The sequence below is a fragment of the Coenobita brevimanus genome, chromosome 31 (assembly GCF_032717465.1).
Source record: "Coenobita brevimanus isolate Jiangsu-jjx chromosome 31, ASM3271746v2, whole genome shotgun sequence".
Lineage (NCBI taxonomy): Eukaryota > Metazoa > Arthropoda > Malacostraca > Decapoda > Coenobitidae > Coenobita > Coenobita brevimanus.
In genome coordinates, this window is record NC_136984.1 from 6291211 (window position 1) to 6318437 (window position 27227).

General features: G+C 46.6%; 1 protein-coding gene across 1 annotated transcript in view; it reads right to left on the minus strand.

Annotated features, from left to right (window-relative positions):
- Positions 1 to 27227, minus strand: part of LOC145395413 (DNA polymerase delta catalytic subunit-like) — a 138202-nt gene that overhangs the window by 88088 nt on the left and 22887 nt on the right. Inside the window, exons 7-8 of the mRNA XM_080269016.1 lie at positions 7190 to 7204; positions 162 to 174 (exon numbers count right to left, since the gene is read on the minus strand). Coding sequence (XP_080125142.1) covers positions 162 to 174; positions 7190 to 7204 — 28 coding nt within the window. The remainder of the gene's footprint in view (positions 1 to 161; positions 175 to 7189; positions 7205 to 27227) is intronic.

Here is a 27227-nt window from a genome sequence, read left to right on the forward strand (position 1 = left end):
ATAAACACCTTATGGTCATTCTCACAAACCTTCTCCACTATCTGTATTACTGCAAATATTTGACCCACACATCCTCTGCCACTCCTAGAGCCACCCTGTTCATCACTCACTAGGACTTCTGATATCTCTCTTACTTTCTCTATAATAAGTCTTTCATATACCTTTCCTACCACACTCAATAAAGTTATGCCACGAAAATTCTTGCACTCACTTCGCTCACCTTTCTTTTAGTGCAGGGGTAGAACCACAGCCTTTTTTCCTCTCTGCTGCCACAGTTTCACTCATCCATGCCTTCTCACATTTCTCCAACAAGCACTTCTTTCTGCTCGCTCCACTACACTTAATCATCTCCGCATACACCTCATCAACCCCAGCTGCTTTCCCATTTTTCAGCCTCTTCACAGCGCTCTTCACCTGTGCGAGTGTCACGTTATCTGGCACTGCATTCCTTCTCTGCACACCCCCCAAACCAATCATGTTTACAGCCCCTTTTATCTCTCTATTCCCATTCATCAGGCTTTCAAAATATTCTTTCCATCTGGTCCTTACTTCATCCCCATGGGTTAATAATCTACCACCTACATCCTTCACACCTTCTCATTTGTTTCTGTGGTCACTTCTACATTTCCGCACCTCTTTCCACAATAATTTCCCATTTTCAGAGTAGTCTGCATTCATTTTTCTTCCTAGATCATCATTAACCTCATTCTTTTTCATCTTTTCTGGTGTCTTTACATGCTTATTGTTCTCTGTATATTTAGTTATTTCAATTGAACCCCTCTCCTGTAACCACACTAGCCATTTCTTCCTCTTTTCTTCACTGCTCTCTGAACCTCTTCACCCCACCATGCCGTACCTTTCTTCTTTGTTGTTACTCTTCCCACACAACACCACACACTATGTCATCAATCTTTAAATATAATCCGCATACATAAGTGGCATACTGGTATAATTAATGCTTCAACACAATTAGCATCTATTTGTCTATACAGCCATATAGCCAGATGCCATAATCCCGTAAGGGGTGGCCAAAAACAAATCACCTCCATGTTGCCCTGTTCCCTGCTATTTCCCTGCACCCCCCAAGTTACACCTTCTCTCATATACCTGTCTACTTCATCTCATCCTTGGTCTCTCCCTCCTTCTTCCCCTCACTTCCTGCATACCAACCCAACAGTTACTCCCTTCCGTACGATGGTATCCTTCAGGTTCTATTCTTAATACAATATATCCACATGACTGCATTCAGTTTTGGAAAGATTATGAACTGGGGGGGCAATATGCAGTTTTCATTAACCTTTTCATTCTGAAGCTGAAACACTCTTGATGTAGCAAGAATTTCTCCTGTATGTACATATATGTATCATTGTGACGGCTCCAACATGCCTGCATGATTCAGCCTTGGTCACCTAATGGCAGCTCTCCACTTTGCCTTTTTTTTTTAATGCTAGGAAGCAGGAACCAAAGGTCATGAGCCTGCAATAACCGTTCCTTCCAAGAGAAAAACAAAATACATGAGAAAGCCAAATTCAAGATCCGATCATTTCGAGATACCTGAACACACTGCGTTTGAAAGACTGGAGATCATAGCTAGCAGGAAATACAGAGAGAGGGAGACAGTTCCAGAGTTGACCTGCTGCATAAATTAAGGACTGGAAGTAACGCTTAACTCTTGCATTAGTGAGTTGGACAGAAAAGGGATGAGAGTCTGCTGCTAGACGGATGCTACACGCCCGTAGTAGAGGTGGAGGAATGCAAGAATACAGTTCAGAGGAGCAGTGACCAGTGAAGTAGCGACGGTAAAGAGATAAAGATGCAACAGTGCGGCAAAGAGACAGAGGTTGAAGGGAGCCAGTAAGAGGAGGAGAGTTAATAAGATGAAAAGCCTTTGACTCCACCCTATTGACAGCCTCCCTACTCAGCCCCATATCCATGAGGTTACACTCTATGCTCTTGTCACATGTCTTTTTTTGGTCTGCCTCTTGCAACCCTACCCTAAATGTTCACACTTCTCACGTTCCACACACAACTGTCATCCTCAGTTCACTCAACACGCTAAAACCATATCGATCTACCTCTCCTCATCGCCACACCAATACACTCCAGTCTCATCATTCCTCGCAAACCATCTCAATCTGCTCCTCATCATCACAATAACAATACACTCCAGTCTCATCCTCCCTCCCACACTATCTCAACCTACCCCTCCTCATCATAACACCAATACACTCCAGTTCCACCCTTCCTCCCAAGCCATCTCAATCTACCGCTCCTTACCACATCATCAATACATTCCATTCTCATCCTTGCTCTCGACTCCTCATTTCTAATCTTATCCCCCCCAGACCTTGCATTCAGGAAAGCTCTACATATCCATCTACTCACTGTCATTTCTGTACATTTGAGCCTGCGAATTTCCTAACATATGCCATAGATGGTAATAAAAAGTTGTCAATACACTGATGGTCTAAGCATAAAACAATAAAATCAAGTACAATACATTGGTAGTCTAAGGGTTAATAGCAGCTGACTAGACAAACCACACACTGTTGTTGTTAATGTTGCTGTTCTGGCCCCGGATTCGTCTTAATGTAATCCAGTGGACTGCAGCCTAGAGCTGCCCTTCTTCTGTAGTCCACCACCCCTCCATTCCGGGAACGGGGAGAAAATTGAGGGAAGTCTATATAAACTGGCATGTTTTACTGACGCCCCTGCATGCACGTGTTCTCTCCAGCACCAGCCACACAATAAAACAAATCAAGCATCAAACCACTCACCAGCCTGTTAGCAGCCACCAACAAAACTTGGTTATATTACTGTAAGTGTCCTTAACCCGCCCCGTCCCGTCGAAGTATGGGTATGTTGCAACGATTTGCATTTGCCAGTCCCGGTGACGTACCGGTACTTCGTGCAATTGCAAAGTGCATAATTTCGAAAATTTTCAAATTTCGTGTTTGATTTTTGGTACATATCCTCACTTGACCTTCTCCTACCTGCCATCAGGCAGGGACACTTGGTGAACCCACGCGACCCGCGCTAACCCGGGGCTCGTCCACTCACCTGTTAGCAATGGTCCTGCTCAGACATGGCTACGAGAGGTCTCTCAGAGGTTGAAATTCAAGCCACCCTGGACGCCTTTACAGGCGACAGTGATTCCCCACTGGATGACGAGGTTGTTGATAAAGATTATGTGCAGCCAGAGGAGGAGGAAACCACCAGCAGTGATGAAGAAGTCCCGTCCCCCAGGAAGCGGCAGTACGTGACTTACCATGCTGCTAGAGAGGGGCAGCCGGCCAAGAAACCATGTGCAACATCCTATGCCCAGCCCCAACGTGATGTGGAACCCGAATTCGATGACGAGGATGAGGACGAGGATGAGGACGGAGTAGTGGGACATGCTGCCACGTGGTATGGACGTGAATTAATAACTCATCGTGGCCCCGAGCACACACCACGTCGGACGAGCAGTTATGGGCCTAGTATTTTGTTTGGGGAGTTAGGAAGTGCCATGGAGGGAGTGGGGAGTGAAAGGGAAAGTGCAGGGAGGAGTATGGAAAGTGAGAGTGGCGTGAGTGAGTCATTGCTTTCCCTAGGTAGTGTGAGGCGGAAGGGTGTATCACGTGGGCGAATGCGGGTGCGTTCTGTATCACGTGGGGTTGTGATGCAGGGGGAAGGTGGGGAGGAACCACTCCTAAGCATGTCTTATGCTCCCCAATATCCCCTAACATGTGGGCGAGCTAGGGTGCGTGAAAAATCACGTGGTGTTATCATGGAGGGGGAAGGTGGGGAGGAACCACTCCCCAGCACGTCTTATGCTCCCCAATATTTCCCTACTTCAACCCCACAGCCCCCTAATGTTCCTCAAGGCCGTAAGGGTAAGGGAAAGGGAAAGGGTAAAGGCAGAGGGAAGAGGAGTGACAGTGGGGAAGCCCTCCGCACTCCTTCTCCCCCACCTCCCCCACCAGGATCTCCTCCCCACCCAGACGAAGGTGGTGATGGGGATGATGGGGACGAGGGATTTGTGGGATGGAATTGGGAGGATGGGAGTGATTTTTCTCCCCTCATTCACCCCATAACTGAGCAGGGGCGCTCTGGCTGCATTGCTCCTGGAATTCACTGTAATTCCACCAGGTTGGATTTTTTCCACCTGTTTTTTAGTGAGGCATTCGTGGAACAGATTGTTTACCAAACCAACCTTTTTTGCAAGCACCCAGCACCTTGAGAGTGAAAGATTGGGAACAAGGAGTAGGCATTCTATCATATATGATTACCCTGTCTCCCTTTCAGAAATGTTCCTATTTTTTGCCCTGGTCCTTTTGATGGGTATTATACGAAAAAACAGAATTCCAGCTTACTGGACAAGGGACCCTGTTATGTTTACCCCAATATTTGGGCAAGTCATGAGCCATAATCAGTTTCAACAAATTCTAAGTCGCCTCCATTTCTATGATGCTCATGATCCTGCAAATGCGAACGACACAGATAAGATGAGACGAATTAGGTTGGTCTTTGATCACCTGAGGCAAACCTTTCGTTCGTCATTTTATCCCTATAGAGACCTCGTCATAGACGAGAGTCTCATGTTGTGGAGAGGTAATATTTCATTTAGGCAGTATATACCTAGCAAAAAACACCGTTTTGGGTTCAAGATCTTTGTTATGTGCGACTGTAGGACTGGATACGTGCAAGACACAGTCTTGTACACCGGTGCACAGACAGACATTATAGAAGATCGGAATATTGGACTGTCGGGAGCAGTGGTAAAGACAATGATAGAAGACTACCTTCATCGTGGTCACGTCCTCTACCTGGACAACTGGTACACTAGCCCTCTTCTCGCTCATTATCTTCACATGCATGAAACGGGAATCTGTGCAACCGTGAAGGTGAACCGGCATCACATGGCCAAGGTAGGGCAGAAACTTGACAGGAATGAGGTGGTCTTCTTCAAAGCCAACAACATCCTTGCAACTGTGTGGAACCATAATAGAGAAGTAAGTATCTTGTCAACGGTTCACCGCCCCTTGATGCACCGTACTGATTCCGTTGCTTACCGGAGCGAGAACAGGCGTCAGATTTGGAAACCTGAGTGTGTCATTAAAATGCCCGCTGCCAAACCACCCACCCCGCCACCCCCCAACCCCCACCCCACCAACGGGCCGTCACCACATCACCACCCCAGGAGGACACAACGGTGGGGCTAGTGACCCAGGTCAAGAGGGTCACCGGGACACTACTGTCCTGAGTCCCTTTTCCCCGCAACTACCCCAACACTAGGTGACCGGAAAAAGCCAACGACCTTGCAGGTGGGACAACCATCGCCAGAATTGGGGTGGGACTGAACAAGCTTCAGTCCCAGGTAACGTCTTGGCAACGGCCATTGTTACCATCTCAAGGGCAGGAGGCCCAAGGGCAGAAGGCCCAAGGCTATGGCCAGAAGTGTGCACCAGGGTAAGGAGACCCTTAGCCACTCCAAGGACAGGAGGCCAAAGGCTACGGCCAGAAGTGTGCACCAGGGCATGGAGGCCCTTAGCCACTCCAAGGGCAGAAGCCCAAGGCAACGGCCAGAAGTGTGCACCTGGGTGAGGGGACCCTTAGCCACTTCAAGGGCAGGAGGCCCAAGACCAGCCAGAAGTGTGCACCAGGGTAAGAGGACCCTTAGCCATGGCTTTAGTATACACCAGAGAGAGAGTTGCCTCTGTGCATCCCTCTCCATATACCGGAGATGACATGGACTCCGTGAATCCTTCTCCTGCCTCTTCCCCCTGTGGGAGCCCTTTGTCACCATCCGGGAGTGTTGCCCCGGAGGTGTCGCCAGAGTGGTGGCAAGGCCTGAAACCGGACCTACCTCCCATGCCTGGGAAATCTCTGTTCCTGCCAGACACCAGATGGAGATGGTGCCACCAGACAGGAGGGCCTCCCTGCACCTCACCAACGACCAGGACCCGGGCAGTGACTCCCCTGCGGGTAGTATGTTGCCCGTTGCAGGCAGAGTCCCCCTAGGGCCCTCTCCTCACGTCCATACGACAGAGTGCACTCCACCCAGGAAACACGGGTAAATAAGTGACGCCCCTTGTACCGAGAACAAACCAGGGGAAAGAACAGTGAACAGTGGCCAAGTGAAGACCATTGTAAAGCCAGTGACAGTTACTATTAGTTTATAAGAACTGGATACCTGGCAGAACAGAAAATAATCTAGACCTTCCGTAAGAGAACTTATAGTAATTGTGTGAGTCCCCAAGTAAAAGAACTTTCAGTGACTGTGAATGAAGACTGGGGTGCGCGGGCGAGTTGAAAGTCTATGTGAAAGTGCCGCCGTGACTAAGTGACTACATCGAGTGTCGCGATCCGCACCCGGTCTTATTTATAGTAGTATTCCCCCCACGGACTCTTAATCTTGTTTATTCCCCTTGCCTCCAACTAAATATATATTCTGCCTAAAGATGAAATACGGGTATCAATACATATAGTTCATGACATTAATGTACATGCATTATATCGTGTGTTAAGTGTAACTGTGTGTTGTGGTGTCAAAGGCTAACTCTGTGTCCCTGTCCCCTGTATATCAAATATTACTCTGTGTTGCATTGTAACGGTGTATAATTAAGGCAATAGATGTGTTAAGGTATACTGCCTGGTTTTTATGTCCTGTTCCTTTGTGGGTGCATTACTTCCGGTCCGGAAAGAGGTCCCTGCTCAGTCGCTAGTGCTTTTAGGACGAGAAGTCGACCTAAAAACACGCAGCATAACACTGGTGGCAAGCGTTGGTTCTGGATCCGAATAAAGCACGGAGGAACGATAAAGGAAAACTTGCACAATGGCAGCCAAACCGCACATTCAGTTGCCGAAATTCAACCTGGACCATTGTGACATTGATGTGTATTTAGATATGGTTAAACCCCTCTTAGACATAGGGTTCGACTCGGACAAAGAAAAGATTGCAGTCACATTACCTACCCTGGGTAAAATAATCGCCACTGTCGCACCAAAAATCGTCCCAGAACTGACATGGGACCAATTCTCACAAATTGTGAGACAGGCTTTCTTGCCTTCCATGGGCAGAGTTGTCGCTCTCTCTCAACTCGACGCCCTCACCTACGACGGTAACCTAGACGACACTTTTGTCCAGGCTCGGTGCCTCATCAGCGCCGCTTATCCCGAGGCAGCCACAAATACTCGGGATATTCACACATTCAATGCCCTGCTGAGGATTCTCCCTAGCACAGTCAGGGAGCATTTCTCCATCTATGATCCCTCAGGGAAAATGGATCAGGACCTGCAACTCGTCTGACGTCTCCTCGCCGCCCTTCCCATGCCACAACCTCTTCACGCGGTGACAAGATTCCCCACAAACCAGAACCCCCCACCAAAACCAAAGCCGCCGCCTCACCAGTCACCCACGGAGCCGCCTCCTACTGTGCCCAGGGCTTACCCGCAGAAGAAACGCCCCAACTCCAGGGATCAGGGCAACCTCATCACCATTAATCCTTGGGAGTTCACGGCCTGCAGTCACACCTGCCCCCTGCACGACATAAGAGAGCAGCTCAAGGCAAGCAGGCACAGGAACTTTCACCAAGGGCGTAAGAAGGTCTCCTCCTTGGACGACGACGCCCTGGAAGACGATGCGCCGCCACTATCCTACCCAGGACCGGACGACGAGGAACACGACGACCACGGCCAACCTCAGCAGATGGATTTTTAGGCCCGCCCCCGCACCTCCCCACGGTGGCGGGGGCCACCTCACACAACTACAGACCCCCAGTGTATGACAAGATTTGGCTGAACGGGGTCAAGGCGAGACTACTGGTAGACACGGGAGCAGCCAGGTCATGCCTCTACTCCCACTTCTACTCCCGCCACACCTCTGCTTTCGGCCCTCTTTTCCCCACCTCAGGCAACCTCGTAGACGCGGGGGATGGCCCCCTACCCATCTGTGGGGAAACCCGGGCCCTTCAAACCAGCACTCACCAACGAGTGTCCACCAACCACCCCTTCATCATTTTTTATTCCACTTGCAATCAATATGATGGATACCTTGGGCTGGACCTCCTCCAAAAACTCCATGCGACCATCGATTGTCATCAGCATCGCCTCCACTTCAGTCCAGCCCGCCCCAACCAAGCATCCATCAACAAAGGAAAAAAAAAATCTGGAAGAAAAACGAAAAACAACACCACCTCCTCCACACCACCCCCACACACACACTTCCCAGACACTCACCTGCCCCAACCCACCTGTACATGTAACCCCACCCTGACCTCACTCAATGCCTCACTTCATCCCCCTCCATCCCCATCCCCCACTCCACTTCTACTGGCCCCCTCTCCATCTTTTCCTGCCACTATCGCTTCCACAATCACCATTCCACCCCACCACGAAGCTTGAGTGAAACTGAACAGACCCTCAGGTACCTCCGTCCTTTTTTCACCATCCTTACCCACCAGACCCTCTCATCCTGTTTAATGTCCCCCACCTTCCTCTCCCCCCACGCCCAAGAGATCCGTATCGCAAACCTCGCCACAACACCACTAACTCTACCGCGAGGACTCATCATTGGCGACACGGAAGAAGCGAACCATGCCAAGCACCACCCCCTAATCACTGGGGACCTACCATCACATTTATCCCCTTCCCAAACCAACAGCCTCCGACAACTACTCCTGGACCTTCAGGACCTATTCTCCTCCGGCCCAACAGACTTTGGCCACGCTACTTATCTCAGCCACGACATACATACTACCAGACCTCCCATTCGCCAACCATCATGCTGAAAAATCCCAAACAACAGGCAGGAGAAGACCGGCAGGTCCAGGATATGCTTGATGCCGGTGTCATCTCCAACTCCACTAGCCCGTGGTCCTCACCTGTTGTACTCGTGCGTAAAAAAGACAGAACCATCCGTTTCTGCATCGATTACCGCAGAGTAAACGACGTTACTATCAAAGATGCTACACCCCTACCCAGGATCAACGACTCTCTTGACTCCCTGCACGGATCGACATGGTTCTCTACCCTAGACCTGCAATCAGGCTATTGGTAGGTCCCCGTCCACCCAGACGACAAGCACAAGACCGTCTTCTCAACATCGAATGAGAAGCATTACGAATTTAACGTCCTTCCCTTCGAACTCTGCAACGTCCCCACCACATTTTCCCGCCTCATGGAATCTGTTCTGAGCGGGCTGACCTGGGAAACCTGTTTGGCCTACCTGGATGACGTCATTGTCTTCAGCCACACCTGGGCCGACCACCTCCACCGCCTCAAACAGGTGTTCCAACACATACGCAAGGCTGGGCTCAAACTCAAACCCACAAAGTGTGTTTTGGCCGAACGATCACTTCCTTGGACACCTGATCAATGCAGAAGGCATCTCTCCTGACCCCGACAAGCTACGTGCAATCGCCGACATCCCCCTACCTCACGACGTACACGAAACCAGAGCCTTCCTAGGCCTAACCTCATATTACAGGTGTTTCGTGAAAGGCTTTGCAGACATCGCCAAACCTTTACACGACCTGACAAAGAAAGGTGAACCATTCATATGGACAGAACCAAGAAAAACTGCATTCACCACCCTCAAGTCCAAGCTGACCTCCGCCCCCGTCATCGCATTCCCAGATTACAACCTCCCCTTCCGTCTATATACCGATGTCTCACTCATCGCCATAGGGGCTGTCCTTGCCCAAGTGCAAGACAGCCGCGAGCATATCATCGCCTGTGCCAGCCGCACCCTAAATCCTGTGGAAAGGAATTACGCGGCCACCAAACGCGAGTGCCTTGGAATTATCTGGTCCCTCGATTACTTCCATTCATATATCTCAGGCACCCACGTGATTGTCATTACTGACCACCAATCTCTACAGTGGTTACGCCAGTCCAACACCACCAACGCACAATGATAGCGAGAAGCACTCGAGGAGTATGATTTTGAAATATCATACCGACCAGGCAAGCTCCACACAAACGCCGATGCCCTTTCCCGTCTACCCATCAATGCTATTTCCACAAAACCAGACCTTATCCAGATGTGGCACAATAAACAACGCCCTACCTGGATCCCACCGAGCACATTCGCCAAACTCCACCTTCACGGCGATCACCTGTTCAATCCCAATGACCACATCGTCCTAAGCCCCACCACCGCCCACGACACTATGCTGCACCTTCACACCAACAATGGCATCCACCTGGGGACTAAGAAACTCTTACAAGTCTTCAGTGATATGTAGTGGACACCTAACCCATCCACCATTGCCAAGAACATCATACAATCCTGCCGTGCCTGTGCTTTGGGGAAGGACATCACTTGCACACCCGGCCCTTCAGGAAAACTAACAGCAAAGAAACCTTGGCAATTGCTTTCCCTTGACGTCGTCGGCCCCCTCATGCCCAAAACAGGGTACAAATACATTATCACATTCGTGGATGTGTGTTCAAAGTTCATCATCGCATGCCCCGCCAAAGATCACAGCGCGGTATCTGTCGCCGATGCCCTAACTCGCCATGTCTTCCCATATTTTGGCATTAACCAAGCACTGCACTCGGATAATGCCCCAGAATTCACTGGCAAAGTCTGGGAAGCACTGGTGAATATATTCGGGTGTCATATCTCCCACTCATCCCCCTACTGGCCCCAAGGTAACAGCTTCTGCGAGAGGAGCCATCGCTCCCTCATGAATCAGGTCCGCACACGCATCATGCAAACAGGGAACGACGATTGGCCTGCCCATGTCAAGATTGTCCAATGGAGCCTGAATACATGCCCATGAGAGGACGGTATAACACCCCATGAGCGAGTTCTCAGAGAAACCCCGCTCCTCCTACCCCTCCGCCACCACCTCCAGCCACCCACCCTGCCCTCCACTACTGACCCTCTCCACCACCTCAAATGCTGCCTCCACCACCTACAAACCCAACAGGACTTGGCACCCGACACCAACCACTCCAACCCATACAAACCTGGCCAGTTCATCGTCACCCCCACCAAGACCTCCCCCCGGTTCAATGGCCCCTTCAAAATAATCCGAGTCCCTAACCCCTATCAAGTAATCATTGACCAACAAGGACAGCAACGCACGTACCGAAATCGCCACTTGCGACCCTTCCACCCACCCAACAATGACCACCCCCACACCCGTGTGCCCCTCACCTCTTCCCGCACACCTGTCCACACCGAGCCTTCCGAGAATTACCCCCCAGACTCCTACTCTTACTCCTTCTCACCCCCACCCTCAACCTCACAGCCTACCATGCACCTCCCTACCACCTGTCCACCCCACCACCTTCCACACCACACCGCCTCCACCGCCTACATCACCACCACCGCCCAACGCCACCACCTGCTCACAGCCCACCACTCACCCCCCTACCACCTGCACACCCACCACTCCCCACACCACACCACATTCTAGCTCACCACACACAGACACCACCCACCCAACCTCACCCCCCCTCCCCCATGACCATTCTCATTATACGCGCCACCCCGCATCCTCACCCGCCTCCCCCCCAACGGCCACATGCCCTCACCACCACCATGTGCACAACCACCCTCACCACCCACACCCACACTCACTAGCACCACCACCAGGTCAGGACACCTTTCACGCCCACCCTCCGGATACATTCCAACACCACCTCCCAGCGCTCACCCATCTCGCCACCCACCACCACAAACCCCCCCTACCCCAAAAACCTCCCCCATAACCCTCCCTCTCCACCAAGCACGATGGAATCCTCCCAAATCCCAATTCCCCAAAATACAACGCTCCTCCCACAGACCCATCCCCCATAAAAGCACCAACCTCCCGTCACTCTCCAGCATTCAGCTTCTATCTCCTCACCAGGCACCATTCCCCGAGATGAAGGTCACCAGAGTGCACTGGCTACCCCACGACCGCCCACCTGTCAGGATTCGGGAGACCCATCACCTTCTCCGCCTCCTACGCTGAACCGGCCACCCATCCTCCATCCAGCTCACTTTCAGCCCTTATTGGGAGCCTAACCCCATCACCTACCACTGGACCAGCCTCCTACAATGCCTCACCCCAGCCCACCAGACATCCACCTCCACAACATACCACCTCCAGTCATGGGGTCATGACTTTTCTACCACGAAGGGTGGTAAAATGCCCAAAACCGGACCCCCCACCCCACCACCGGGCTGCCAGCACACCACCACTCCAGGAGGACACAACGGTGGGGCTAGTGACCCAGGTCAAGAGGGTCACCGGGACACTACTGTCCTGAGTCCCTTTTCCCCGCAACTACCCCAACACCAGGTGACCGGAAAAAGCCAACGACCTTGCGGGCGGGACAACCATCGCCAGAATTGGGGTGGGACTGAACAAGCGTCAGTCCCAGGTAACGCCTTGGCGACAGCCATTGTTACCACCTCAAGGGCAGGAGGCCCAAGGGTAGGACGCCCAAGGCTACGGCCAGAAGTGTGCACCAGAGTAAGGAGACCCTTAACCACTCCAAGGGCAGGAAGCTCAAGGCTATGGCCAGAAGTGTGCACCAGGGTAAGGAGACCCTTAGCCACTTCAAGGGCAGGAGGCCCAAGGCTATGGCCAGAAGTGTGCACCAGGGCAAGGGGACCCTTAGCCACTTCAAGGGCAGGAGGCCCAAGACTACAGCCAGAAGTGTGCACCAGGGTAAGAGGACCCTTAGCCACGGCTTTAGTATACACTGGAGAGAGAGTTGCCTTTGTGCATCCCCCTCCACGTACCGGAGAGGACACAGACTCCGTGAATCCTTCTCCTGCCTCTTCCCCCTGTGGGAGCCCTTTGTCACCATCTGGGAGTGTTGCCCTGGAGGTGTCACCAGAGTGGTGGCAAGGCCCGAAACCGGACCTACCTCCCACACCAGGGAAATCTCTGTTCCTGCCAGACACCAGACGGAGACAGTGCCGCAGCCCAACCCTGTCGGCGCCTCTCCCAATAGGCGACCGCAGCCCTAGGACCCCCAGGCCCGACCAGCAGACTCCAGACGAGGGCAACCCAGGCTCCCTCACCCCACGGAGCCAGAGACGACAGGCTCACCTCCTCCAGCTGTTTGGCCCCAGTCCCGAGGGTCACCTCTCAGGTCGAGGCCCCCAGACAGGAGGGCCTCCCTGCACCCCACCAACGAGGCTCCAATACGAGGGCCTCCTCTCAGGTCGAGGCCCTCAGACAGGAGGGCCTCCCTGCACCTCACCAACGGCCAGGACCCGGGCAGTGACTCCCCTGCGGGTAGTGTGTTGCCCCTTGCAGGCAGAGTCCCCCTAGGGCCCTCTCCTCACGTCCATACGACAGAGTGCACTCCACCCAGGAAACACGGGTAAATAAGTGACGCCCCTTGTACCGAGAACAAACCAGGGGAAAGAACAGTGAGCAGTGGCCAAGTGAAGACCATTGTAAAGCCAGTGACAGTTACTATTAGTCTATAAGAACTGGATACCTGGCAGAACAGAAAATAATCTAGACCTTCCGTAAGAGAACTTATAGTAATTGTGTGAGTCCCCAAGTAAAAGAACATTCAGTGACTGTGAATGGAGACTAGGGTGCGCGGGCGAGTTGAAAGTCTGTGTGAAAGTGCCGCCGTGACTAAGTGACTACATCGAGTGTCGCGATCCGCACCCTGTCTTATTTATAGTAGTATTCCCCCCACGGACTCTTAATCTTGTTTATTCCCCTTGCCTCCAACTAAATATATATTCTGCCTAAAGATGAATCACGGGTACCAATACATATAGTTCATGACATTAATGTACATGCATTATATCGTGTGTTAAGTGTAACTGTGCGTTGTGGTGCCAAAGGCTAACTCTGTGTCCCTGTCCCCTGTATATCAAATATTACTCTGTGTTGTATTGTAACGGTGTAGAATTAAGGCAATAGATGTGTTAAGGTATACTGCCTGGTTTTTATGTCCTGTTCCTTTGTGGGTGCTTTGCTTCCGGTCCGGAAAGAGGACCCCGCTCAGTCGCTAGTGCTTTTAGGACGAGAAGTCGACCTAAAAACATGCAGCATAACAGTCATGGACCATAACATAAATATGCGCCTGGTGGACCAGTCAGACTCCATGATATCGACGGTAGAGTGTGCCAGGACCACCATGAAGTGGTATAAGAAACTGTTCTTTCACTTGCTAGACATCACTGCTCTGAATTGCCACCACCTTCAAGCCATGACAACAGGAGTTCAGGAAACCTTTGAAGGGTTTGTGAGGGAGCTCACAAGAGAGATGTTTGCACGTTATGCTGTAAAAGGCCCCAACATCGCACCCGCACTGCCCCTATTGCCCAAACTCCACTGAGAAGATCTGGCTGCCATTTCCCCACTCCTATCCCTCCCCAGCCAAACAGACCTAGGCCCCAACGCAGGTGTCACGTGTGTAGCAATTCCCGGGTGAGACTCACCACACAGAGGAAGGACACCCGCCATGAGTGCGTCGAGTGCGATGTGGGTCTCTGTATTCACCCATGTTTCAGCGAATATCACACGTTGATACAATTCTGATATGGTGTCAATGCGATAGGACGCTGAAACTATGAAGTAAATGCGACGAACAGACGCTCAGTGAAATTATTAGTCATGCTGATCTGATAATATTAGTATAAAGTGCATACGGATATAACATAAGTGCAAAAATTGTATGTAAGTGTATAAATATGCTGTAAGTGGAAACATACCTAGCAAGGGTTTTATGATGCAATATTCTTTCGCTCAGTGCAATAAATAAGGCCAGTAAATATGTAATTATTATTATTGGAAATGCTAACGGGTATAATATAAGTTCAAATTATTGTAAGTGCTGAAATATATTCCAAGTCAAAATATTCCTAGCGTGTGTATAGAGATGCGATATCCTGACGCTCAGTTGAATGAATAAGGCTCGTAATTATGAGAATAGAAGTCAACAAGTGGGAAAGTGTGTAATATATGTGAAGAATTAGTATATAAGTGTTTGAGTATTATGTTGGTCGAAACATTCATTGCGAGGGTATTTTCATGCGATATTCTGACGCTCACTTGAATAAATAATGCCAGTAAGTATGTATAGTGCAGTATACGGGTGTAAACGTGTGTAATGTAAGTGGGAAAGTATAATTGGAGTGAAAAAATAAAGTAGAAGATGAAACACGAGTGTCTGAGACTGTGCTTGCCACGTGAATATGCGCTAGCATTTCGCTAAATGCCCTCGTAATGAATGTAAATATTTGAAAACATTTACAGTGGTAGAGGAAAGGTTCTATGTAAAGGGAAAAATAATAAGAAAGTGATAAAACAATTGGGTATGTTGAAATACGAGTCATAGCGAGTGCGCTTAGTAAGGCGATGTTCGCTAAACTTATGCTGCATGTCATCATAATGAATGAAAACATCTGAAAACATTTAGAATCAGTAAAAATTGGTAAAATGTCATTGAAACAGAAGTATACAAGTAGAAAAAATGATATGTTGACTGATACAAGAAACTTAGCATATAGCAAGTTACAACTCGGACCTAATTCGCTATGCTCGCGCGATGGTACAATGCTTAATTTTCATATATATGTGTCTGAAATCCATTATATTGCTACTATTATTGTTTATTAGTTCAAATTCAATAAATACAGAGGTGTTGTGTGTTGTTTCTCCCAATATTCCCTACCATAGAAAACGTGAGCGCCTCACACGTCAATGATAGAATACGATACCTGGCGTGGGGGACCTCACCTGTTCCGACCACTTATAGACCACAGTAAGCCCTTTCTTGGTGATTTTCCTTCGTTTCTCAACCAAAGCAGAGGTTTTAGCCAAAAAAAAATTTTTCCAAAATAGCTCGAGACTGGGGTATGTCGGACGTGCGGAAAACCTCGGGACGTGACAGGTTAATATAAACAAAATCAACTTACATGAAACAACATGTACACTACATGAAAAATTATGCAAAATCTTGGCGGAAATAAATGAAAACCATAATCAAGACGCAAAAAATTATGCAAATTCTTTGGGGAAAAAAATTATGAGTACCACGATATTAAAATAATCCTAAAACAGAAAAACATAATATACAGCTTACATTAAAAAAGAATGACAACATTATCTGCCAAAATGCAAGCAGGAAGCACTGAAGAACAGCACAACAAAAAAAGTATATGTGGAAGGCATACAACTCACGAGTCTCCCTCGTTTGTTGAAAACTTGGAGGGTAAGATGTGAGCATGGAAGGAAAAATTTAGGGAAAAAGATGGGGACAAATTATGTTGGGAAAAATTATAGGAAAAAAATATATAGTACAATGAAAACAGTAGAGGAAAAGATGGGAAGAACCTATGAAGTGCACGAGAGAGAGAGAGAGAGAGAGAGACTGAACTTTTCCTTGTTACTGGGTCCTATCTCATTCCATGACCTGTCATCTTGTCAGTTAAAGAAGCTCCCTAACACCATTTCCTAAGTAACTTATTTTGCTTATTACAGCTTACTCTCCTATTCTGTGTTGCATAAATCCTTCCAGTATCACCATACTCTGCAGAAACAACGTACTGTACAGAAGGATACTAACCAGCCATATCTAAAAATACATCACTAAGGAAGTGGTAGCCTATCATTTAAATGGGAATTAAGACTGGCATGATGATGATAATAGTGGTGGTGGTGACGATGATATTGGTGGTGGTGGTGGTGATGATAGTGGTGGTGGTGATGATGATAGTGGTGGTGGTGGTGATGATGATATTGGTGGTGGTGGTGATGATAGTGGTGGTGTTGATGATGATAGTGGTGGTGGTGGTGCGAGATAATTGTTGGTGGTGGTGATGATAATGGTGGTGGTGGTGATGATGATAGCGGTGGTGGTGGTGGTGATGATGATGATGATGATAGTGGTGGTGATGATGATGATAGTTGTGGTGGAGCTTGTGAAGATGATGACAATGATGATGATGATAGTTGTGGTGGTCGTGATGATGATTATGACGATTGACTATTGATAACGACGATGAAAATGACGATGGTAATGACTGTCCAATATATACATATTTTTTTTCTGCGAGAAAGAAGGAACCAAAGGCTGCGAGCCCGCAGTTATTATTCCTTCCAAGAGAAAAACAAAATACAAGAGAGAGCCAAACTCAAGATCCGATCATTTCGAGGTGCCTGGACACACTGCGTTTGAAAGACTGGAGATCATAGGAAGCAGGAAATACAGACAGAGGGAGACAGTTCCAGAGTTGACCTGTTGCATAAATGAAAGACTGGGAGTAACGGTTAACTCTTGCATTAGAGAGTTGGACAGAAAAGGGATAAGAGTTTGCTGCTAGACGGTGCTACGCGCCCGTCGTAGAGGTGGAGGGATGCAAGCAGACAGTTCAGAGGAGCAGTGACCATTGAAGCAGCGATAGAAAAGAGATAAAGATGCAACAGTCCGACGAAGAGACAAAGGTTGAAGGGAGTCAGTAAGAGGAGGAGAGTTAATGAGACGAAAAGCCTTTGACTTCATCCTATTGAGAAGTGCTGTGTGTGGGGAGCCTGCCCACACATGAGAGTTGTACTCTACACAGGGGAGGAAAAAAACCCTGTATAGAGTCAACAATTGTGCAGGGGTAAAGAAGGAACAGAGGCGGCTTAGCACACCTAATCTCTTGGAAGCAGATTTTACAAGAGATGTAATATAATCTTTCCAAGATAAGTATCGGGTAAAAGAAACCCCAAGCATGTTAAAGGATGATGCAGGATTAAGCTGAATATTATTAAACATTAGTGGGTATACCTGTGGAAGATTTTGTTGGGTTGATAGGTGTAAGAACTGAGTCTTAAATGCATTGAAAACAACAAGATTATTATTACCCTAGTCAGAGATACGAGCCAAGTCAGACATTAGGTGTGCCATAGCCTCGTCCCTCGTTTGTTGATTTAACTGCTGAGATGGACGTTGCGGGAACCGAATGGATAGGTGAAGGGTGGAGTCATCAGCATATGAGTGGATACGGTTAGATGTACAGCTTAGAAGGTCATTGATGAATAAAAGGAAGAGAGTTGGTGATAGGACAGAGCCCTGAGGAACACCACTGTTGATAGATCTAGGAGAAGAACGATGGCCGTCTACAACAGCGGCTATAGAACGACTAGAAAGGAAGCTAGAGGTGAAAGCACAGATAGAAGGATAGAAACCGTAAAAGGGCAGTTTGGAAATTAAAGATTTATGCCAGACTCTATCGAAAGCCTTTGAGACGTCAAGTGCAATGGCAAAGCTTTCGCCAAAGTCCCGAAAGGAGGATGACCAGGAGTCTGAAAGGTAGGTGAAAAGATCGGCAGTGGAGCGTCCCTGACGAAACCCATACTGACGATCAGAAAGAAGGTTGTGATAGGAAAGATGCTTTAAAATTTTTTTATTAGGAACTGACTCGAAAAGTTTTAAGATACAGGATGTTAAAGCATTTGGACGATAGTTAGAGGGTTGGGAATAGTCACCCTTCTTTGGGACTGGCTGAATGAGAGGAAGCTTCCAGCAAGAAGGAAAGGTATAAGTTGATAGACAAAGGCAAAAGAGTTTGCCTAGGCAGGGTGTAAGGACAGAAGCACAGTTCTTGAGAACAACAGGAGAGACTCCATCAGGCCCATATGCCCTGTTAGTACTAAGGCCAGTGATGGCAGAAAATACATCAGCTGAAGAAATTTTAATGTCAGCCATGAGGAAGTCAGAGGGGGGAAGTGATGGAGGAACAGCACCGGAATCGTCTAAGGTGGAATTGGAGGAGAAAATCTGAGCAAAGAGACTGCTTTATCAGGAAATAGCTATAGAACCATCAGAGTAGAAAAGAGGAGGGAAGGATGATGAGGTAAAGTTGTTAGAAAGGTTTTTGACAAGGTACCAGAAGGAGCGGGATGAATTCGAGTTAGAGAGTTGAGAGCATTTTGTACGGATGAAATTATTTTTAGCAGAGCGAAGAACAGACTTAGCACAATTCCGAACAGAAACGTATAAAAGATGTGATTCGGGGGTGGGTTGGCTCTGGTACCTTTTATAGGCCCTCTCCTTGTTGTGGATAGCATTAGAACAAGCGTGATCAAACCAAGGCTTTCTTGCATTAGTTAGAGGATATGAGAAAGGAATGTATGCTTCCATGCCCGAAAGAATAACCTCCGTAATGCAAGGCACACCCAGGTTATATGCAAAATTTAACTCACATCAACCATCTTTGCTCTAACTGTACAAAGGTGTTCACAAAATGAATCTGATATAGTGAGATTTTGAAGCCATAGTCTATAGCAAACTTAATATTGTGATTTCTCATTGGGTAAGGAAGCTCCCTAACACCTCTTCCTAGGTGATTTCCTTCTGGATATGGCTGGTTAACATTTTTTACGATATATTTGCAGAGTTTGGCAAAACTGGAAGGATACTAACACCTCTTCCTAGGTGATTGATTTTTGGATGTGGCTGGTTATCATTTTGTACGTTATTTATGAAGAGTATGGCGATACTGAAAGGATTTATGTAACACAGGGGAGAACAGTAAGGTGTAATAAGCAAGCGGAAGCTCCCTAACATGTCTTCCTAAGCAATTTATTTTTGGATATGGTTGGTTAATATCCTACGTTGTTTATGCAGAGTATGGCGATAGTGGAAGGATTTATGTAATACAAGGGAGGACAGTAGGATGAAACAACACAAAATAAATCACTTAAGAAAGGTGTGAGGGAGCTAGATACGAGTTTTTGAAAGTATCTTCCTCTGATTAAAAAAAAAAAAAAAAAAAACTATGGTAAGTAAACAGTTCACACAGAAAAGACAAAACATCTACTATCTTAGGTTATAGTTTTTTTTTCTTTTTGTATGCAATATATCTAACCTCAGTAAACCTTGAGTATAACAAACCAATTTGGGGGAAGCCTGATCAGATAAAGCTGATAATTCATTATATCTAATGGTCCCCCCTGAGACTGAATTTCAAGCACATGTTTGAAAATAAATCAGTACAATAGCATATCAAGTATTATAAACGAAAACTGCAGTACAACCATTGTTCACTAACTTGGCCCATAATTTTGCCCTTCTGCAGCTTTCTTCACATCCTTGTCACAGCACTTCTTCATGACTATTACAGTATTACAATTGTTATTACAACTCAGCAATCATGATGGGGAAAGGGCAATTTCAGGCCAGGTTGGAGTAATATGGGTAGGACGCAGGTACTGCCACCCACTGCACCCCATTTATCAGACATTTTTCCTTATAGCCTATGGATGTTCGGTGGCTTCCCTGTGTCAATTCAATCCAGTACCAGTCTATCGAGATGTTAAATCAAGGGTCTACCGTTTATACCTCCACTTAAAGACTACTGTACCACACAATCCTCATGCAGCTCTCACCGATCTAAAAGAGAATATTTAGCTATGGTGTGTATAATGAAGCTATGTATGATTTTATGTGTTCAAGTCTATGTATTTTTCAAGTTCCCAGTAAGTTTTGGGAAGCAGAGATTCCTTTAGAGTTAACAAGGTGTCGATTGACAGACTGCTTGACTAATAGACTGTATGTATATGTCACGAATTAATTCGCGACATTGTGTTAGTATTATATAGGGAACATTTGAAGAATTTTGAAATGCATAAACTTTCGCTCAGTCCGTTAACTGCCTCGCTTTTGCACTCAGATCGTAACGAGTTTTCATAACCTTTGTCATTGTTTTCACAAGTGACTGTCTTTCTGTATAGATTGTGCGTTTCACTGAGCGAAACTTATTGTGTAATTGTCGTTCCCATGCATTCCTTCTCCGACCGTTGAGCCATGTTCATCTCTCTTGCTTTGTGCCCCAGCTTGCTTACTTCAGTTAGTCAGTTTCGGACTGCCTCGGGAGAAGGTACTCGTGCCCAGAGTTGAGAGCAGGATCTCCGTTGTACAGTGATCCCCACTGTGATCAACGTAGTGGACTTAGCAGGTAAGCGAGCAGCGCCTGCCATACAAGAAACGCCCAGTCTTGTGTAGCTTCAGCTCCGTTCCCTCGACTGACCAGTATTTCCGTTCGTTTTCCTAGGCTTAAGTCTGGTTAGTTCTTTGAATGATTGAGCGAGTGTATTTCTTTTGATATTTGAATTCACTAGTCCCCTTGCAACAATGAATTCCCCTCTTGAATTCTTTTTTGAAATTCATGTAACGTAAATTTATTTCATTATAATTAATAAATTTACAGTTCTTTTGTTTGAGCTTAATGTAAAATTAGAATTGTGTTTTTCTCCACGTTGTGCTTTCTCTAAACTGCTTACCCCAGTTTGCACAAATTTCTACATTAATCATAACTTGTATTTAGGCAAGTTCTTTTGTATTAATTCTCAAATCCGTTGTGCCAATTAGGAGTTAAGCATCAGCAAGAATTTGTCCATTACTATTATTAGTTATTGACTGTCAGGGGGTAAAGATCACACTTTCTCGGAGGCTAACAGTCCTAATGACACAGCATTCGTGAGTAGATAGTCTCCCCTGTGTGTTATTGAGAAAGTTTATAAAATTCTCATCCTTAGAGAGTCGGTGAAGTAAGCCAGAATAAAGTAATACTTGCTACTTGATTTCACAATTCAATTCACGTTGTGTCAACTGATTATATACATATATTAGCTTTCTATTCTAAATTCTACATCACCTCGTGACATCTGTCGACCTCATTCCAGGATATTAACTCCTAGCGTTAAAGTTATTAACAAAGTAATACTCACTCGCTCTTACCCAGGTATTTGTTATCATTACAGTCTATAGGCACTATCTTACTATTTACATAAGAGTTTTTCAAGCCCAGTTGCATTTTTGCTTTCTTTACCAGTTTCACTAGATAAAATGAGCCATGATTCATTAGTCCCCCTGCGACAGTGAATCCTACCAGTTTATCGAGATAAAATGAGTCATGATTCACTAGTTCCCCTGTGACAGTGAATCCTACCAGTTTAACAAGATAAAACTAGTCATGATTCACAAGTCCCCCTGTGACAGTGAATCATACCGGTTTAACGAGATAAAACGAGTCACGATTCACTACTCCCCCTGCGACAGTGAATCCTACCAGTTTAACGAGATAAAACGAGTAACAATTCACTAGTCCACCTGCGACAGTGAATCCTCCTCCACAGGAGATAAAACTGGTCACCACCAGCCTGTGTTTGTATTCTTTACTTTCGATTATTAGCATTTCTCTGCGAAACAGCAGTCAGTACTCAATCTTTAGTTCACTCAGTCTTAGCTGAGTTAGCATCACAGCTACTAAAGTCGTTCTATTTTATGAAGGCAGTTTGGGTGGGGCGATCTGGGACTTCACACTGTTAGCTCTGTTGTCACATCGCCGCCGACACACATGTAATTATTTGTGCTCACCTCTCTCTCTGCCTCTCTCACTCTCCTATTTTAAGCTAGTAACTACTTATAAGTGAATTTTAAACACTCTGTATACATGTAATTCAATAACAAAGCTATAGTATAGTATAAATCTCATAAGACTTGTCAGCATTGCTTACACGACGTTGTCAGGTGGTGACACGAGGGACAGCCCTGCGTGAGCGGGTCATACTCCGTCAGTCTCCCACCATGGAAGCTATAAAAAAAAAAAAACGCACCTATAGACTTTTACCTCAGGGGTGGTGTAGAAAAAAAGTCGGAAACAAGAGAAAAAATAAAGAAAATACAATTAGTAGTAGTTAATATAAATATGAGAGAGAGAGAGAGAGAGAGAACACGTGTGTGGCGACGATGTGGCAACAGAGCTAACAGACCCAGAGCGCCCCACCCAAACTGCCTTCATAAAATAGAACGACTATAGTATATTTGTACAGGAAACCAAGGATATTAAAGACTATGTGCTCTCATGGTAGACTTATGAAGAACATAAAATTCAGCTTGAGGAATGCGAGAATGTGAACACGAGAAAGAACAACGCAAACACGAGTGTGTCGAGCGCGAGGCACATAAGAAACATGAACCTGAGATGCTGAAGCTCAAACCTTGGCTTCAGGCACATCTTGTGCTCCCCCTGCACATGTTCTGGCAACCCCACGCCTCAAGCTTCCTTCATGTAAGGAAGGAGAGCGAATCGAGCCATTCATAGCTTGTTTCGAAGACATGGCACACCTGTACCAGCTGGATGAGGCAGCTAAGCGGCTCCACTGTCTTAGCTTGTTTGAGGGCCCTGCCCTCGATATTCTCCACAGAATTTTTGGAGATAATCTCACGTATGAGATGATGAAGGCTGCACTCATCAAAGTGTACGGTCTCACAATTGACGAGGCCAGGAGTCAGTTTATGAGGGTGCGTCTCCAAGAAAAGGAGACTGCTGTTCAGTTCCTCGACCATCTCACTTCTTAATTAGATGAGTGGATGGAGAAAGATGAGACCCCTCAAATGCGAGAGGGGATAATTGACCTCATCAGTGCACACAGCTAGAAAAGTCATGGCCTGCTGAGCTTATGGCTCAGCTTAAGATCTGCCAGGTAATGGATGCCAGCCAAATGGTGGAAAAGGCTGATATAATTTTTTACTGCGTACGGGTACCAAACTCGTAAGACCTGGAACAAGAAAGATATTGCCAAGTCTGAGAAGCCACCTCGGACTAAATCCCAGCATCAAGGCCGTTCTCAGAATAATGGCCACGGTCCAAACAAACCACATAAGAAGGACTAGGGGCAAAATACGCAGAAACCCGAGTGGAAGAAGTACAAGCAGTACCCTAACCAGCAGCAGTATCCCAAGCAGCAGCAGAACAAGGATAAACCACGCAACCCTCAGTCAGGATAATCAACTTTAGTGTATCAGAGGCAGGAGGCAAACGCAGCCTTCATTCCACAACAAGCACACAGTGCTGCCGTTCCCACCAGTACAGGTACTTCCCCACAGTTCACTAGTCCCCCTGCGACAGTGAACTCTCCTCCACGGGTGGTCAATGCTCCAATTCCTCAGATGGTGAGCACGACCCCTCAGGCATCTAGTTCTTAGGGCGCCACAATTGCTGAATCATTCATATTGCAGTCTCATCAGTGACTGGTTACTACCTCCTCAGACCCTTCCACCAGCAACACAGCCTTTCTTGTTCAGCCAGGGTTTGTTGGAGATGTTTCCGTAAAATGTTCCGAGAGACAATGGTTCCTCAGGCTGCTCCATCAAGCAGCATTTAGTTAGACCCAAAGAGTACACAGGTAGGCAGATCCGAGTTAGACTTATTGATGGATCAGTGAGATTGTTCCCTGAGGCACGTATTCGGGTGGCATTTCCTTTCTACACTGGCTTGACAGCTGCTGTTGTCATGCCAGAACCTTTGTTTGACCTTATCATAGGTAACTTAAAAGGCATCAAAAATAGTTGTGCCGTAGATGTTACTACTCAGACTTTGGCTGTTGCAGTAACACGAGCCATGGCCAAGGCTCCAAACTGTCACCCCATTGACCATTGCAATGCTGCAAGATCTGATTCATAGTCAAGATGTTGTCCAAGAACAACAGTCTGACCTGACACTTGCCTCAGTGCGTAAGAAGCTGGAGGGTAATGTGATTAAGTATTCATGGGGAGGTCAAGCCAGGTTCCTTTGTAAACAAGGATGGCTCTACCATGAGTCACAGACACCTCAGGGAGAGGTTCGACTGCAATTTGTTGTTCCCGCGAAGTATTGGCAAGCAGTGTTAGAATGGGGTCGTTGTTCAGCGTCAGGAGGTCACATGAGCAAAAGGAAAACCCAAGGCCTTATCCGTGCTGACTTTTTCTGGCCAGGAATGGGACAGGAAATAGCTAGGTTTGTGCTTTCCTGCAATGTGTGTCAACGTACCACCAATCAGGGTTGCGCCCTTCCTGCGCCATTTGAATCCACACCCACAATCTCTGAATCAATTGAGAGAGAGGGCAGTGGTAATGTGGGTGCAGACCTGATGTCTCACCCGTTCGTCCCACAGGACACATTATGTCCAGGGCCTGTACATACATATGTACTGTAGGTTAGGGGGGAAGTTCGAGACCACTGCAGAGGAAATCCAAGGCTGTGTCTGAATTACCTTGTGGAGTGTCTCGAGCTGTGGGCCTCTCTGAGGATTCCTGGAGAATGCACATTATCTACATGAGTGTTCACACCCACGTTGGGTGTTAAAATATGACCTGCCTGAGATTGCGTAGGAATTCTCAGCTTGACAATAGTAATTGCAAGTGTAGAGTTAGGTTTAACCAATAAACTATAGGGTCCTTTGAGATTCTGTCCTGGGACTACGTTTCCTGGTTAATAATGCATCCAATAAGAAAATAATGATGTACCTTTTGTAGCATATGTACTGACTACTAGGCAGAGAGAGAATTTGTAATTTAATAAAAATCATTTGTCACACTGATACTATTGATGCTCCACCTTGATTGATTTTACAGGTACGGCTGATGGGTGCAGCAGTTTTATCGTGCGGATCAACTGATCGTATCTGCCACATGCTGTCGCCTCTTCTCTTCTGCCTCGTCGTCTCCATTTACTATTAATTTGTATTATATCATTTTACACATAGGTGCAGTTATACTACAACTGTCACATCTATACCGTGTATTACATACACCACGCTACATAACAATTAGTTGTTATTGTAAATGTAGTGAATTATTGCTCAGATTGACCTGAGTACAGGATTACCATCTTTGTCAAGGAGTTTTTCCCTCAAGCTTGCTCTTTTTTAACGTAAATACGAGGTTTTTATGCTCACTGGTGACTGTGATTTTCTCCTGTAGCAGGATAGTACACACACACCAAGGTGTGAATCTTGCGTGGCTGAGTTAGGATGTATATGTATGTATATATTGTAAAATTTTTCGGAGATAAAATTTGATTTTCATGGGGCGGAATGTCACAAATTAATTCACGACATTGTGTTAGTATTATATAGGGAACACCTGAAGAATTTTGAAATGCATAAACTTTCGCTCAGTCCGTTAACTGCCTCGCTTTTGCACTTAGATCATTATGAGTTTTCATAACCCTTGTCATTGTTTTCATAAAAGACCGTCTTTCTGTATAGACTGCGTTTCACTAAGCAAAACTATTTCTGTCCTTGTCGTTCCCTTGCATTCCTTCTCTGACCATTAAGTTGAGCCACTCTCATCTCTCGTGCTTTGTGCCCCAGCTTGCTTACTTCAGTTATTCAGTTTCAGACCGCCTTAGGAGAAGGTACTCATGCCCAGCGTAGAGAGCAGCGTCTCCATTGTACAGCGATCCCCTCATCTCCCCACCGAGTCGGTGATCGGCGCAGAGGACTTAGCAGCTAAGCTAGCAGCATTTGCCGCAGCAGAGACTCCCAGTCTTGTGTAGCTTCAGCTCTGTTCCCTCGACTGACCAGTATTTCTGTTCGTTTTCCTAGGCTTAAGTCTGATTAGCTCTTTGAATGAGTGAGTGAGTGTATTTCTTTTGATATTTGAATTCACTAGTCCCCCTGCAACAATGAATTCCCCTCTTGAATTAATTTTTGAAATTCATGTAACGTAAATTTATTTCACTATAATAAATTTACAGTTCTTTTCTTTGAGCTTAATATAAAACTAGAACTGTGTTTGATTTCTCCACATTGTGCTTTCTTAAATTTGCTTACCCTAGTTTGCACAAATTTCTGCATTAATCACAACTTGTATTTAGGCCAGTTTTCTTATATTAATTCTCAAATCCGTTGTGACAACTAGAAGTTAAGGATCAGCAAGAACTTGTCCATTATTATTATTAGTTATTGATTGTCAGAGGGTAAAGATCACACCTTCTCGGAGGCTAACAGTACTAATGGTACAGCACTCGTGAGTAGTCTCCGCTGTGTACTGTTGAGAAAGTTTATAAAATTCTCATCCTTAGAGAATCGGCGAAGTAAGCCAGCCCAAAGTAAAACTTACTACTTGATTTCACATGTCGATTCACCTTGTGTCAACTGATTATATACATAGATTAGCTTTCTATTCTTAAATTCACATTTCCCGTGACAGTATGGATAAGTATTTGTGTGTGTATAGGTAAGTATATGTGCAGGTGTGTGTATAGACTTCTGCTGACACACTTGACTACCAGGCTATTTAGTGTATATTTGTGGGTAACGTAGGCGCTCGAATCGGATTGAGCCTGAACAGGTTTTTATCCAAAGGGTGGTTGGGGTTTATTGCTCACATAATACCACTCATTTGATGGATAAGGCTGGTCGCTCTCATCTTAAATGTCAGGACCAACTTGCCTGGCCTGGGGTTCCTATGCTCCTCATAGGACAACACAGGATTGGATGATGGATGGATGA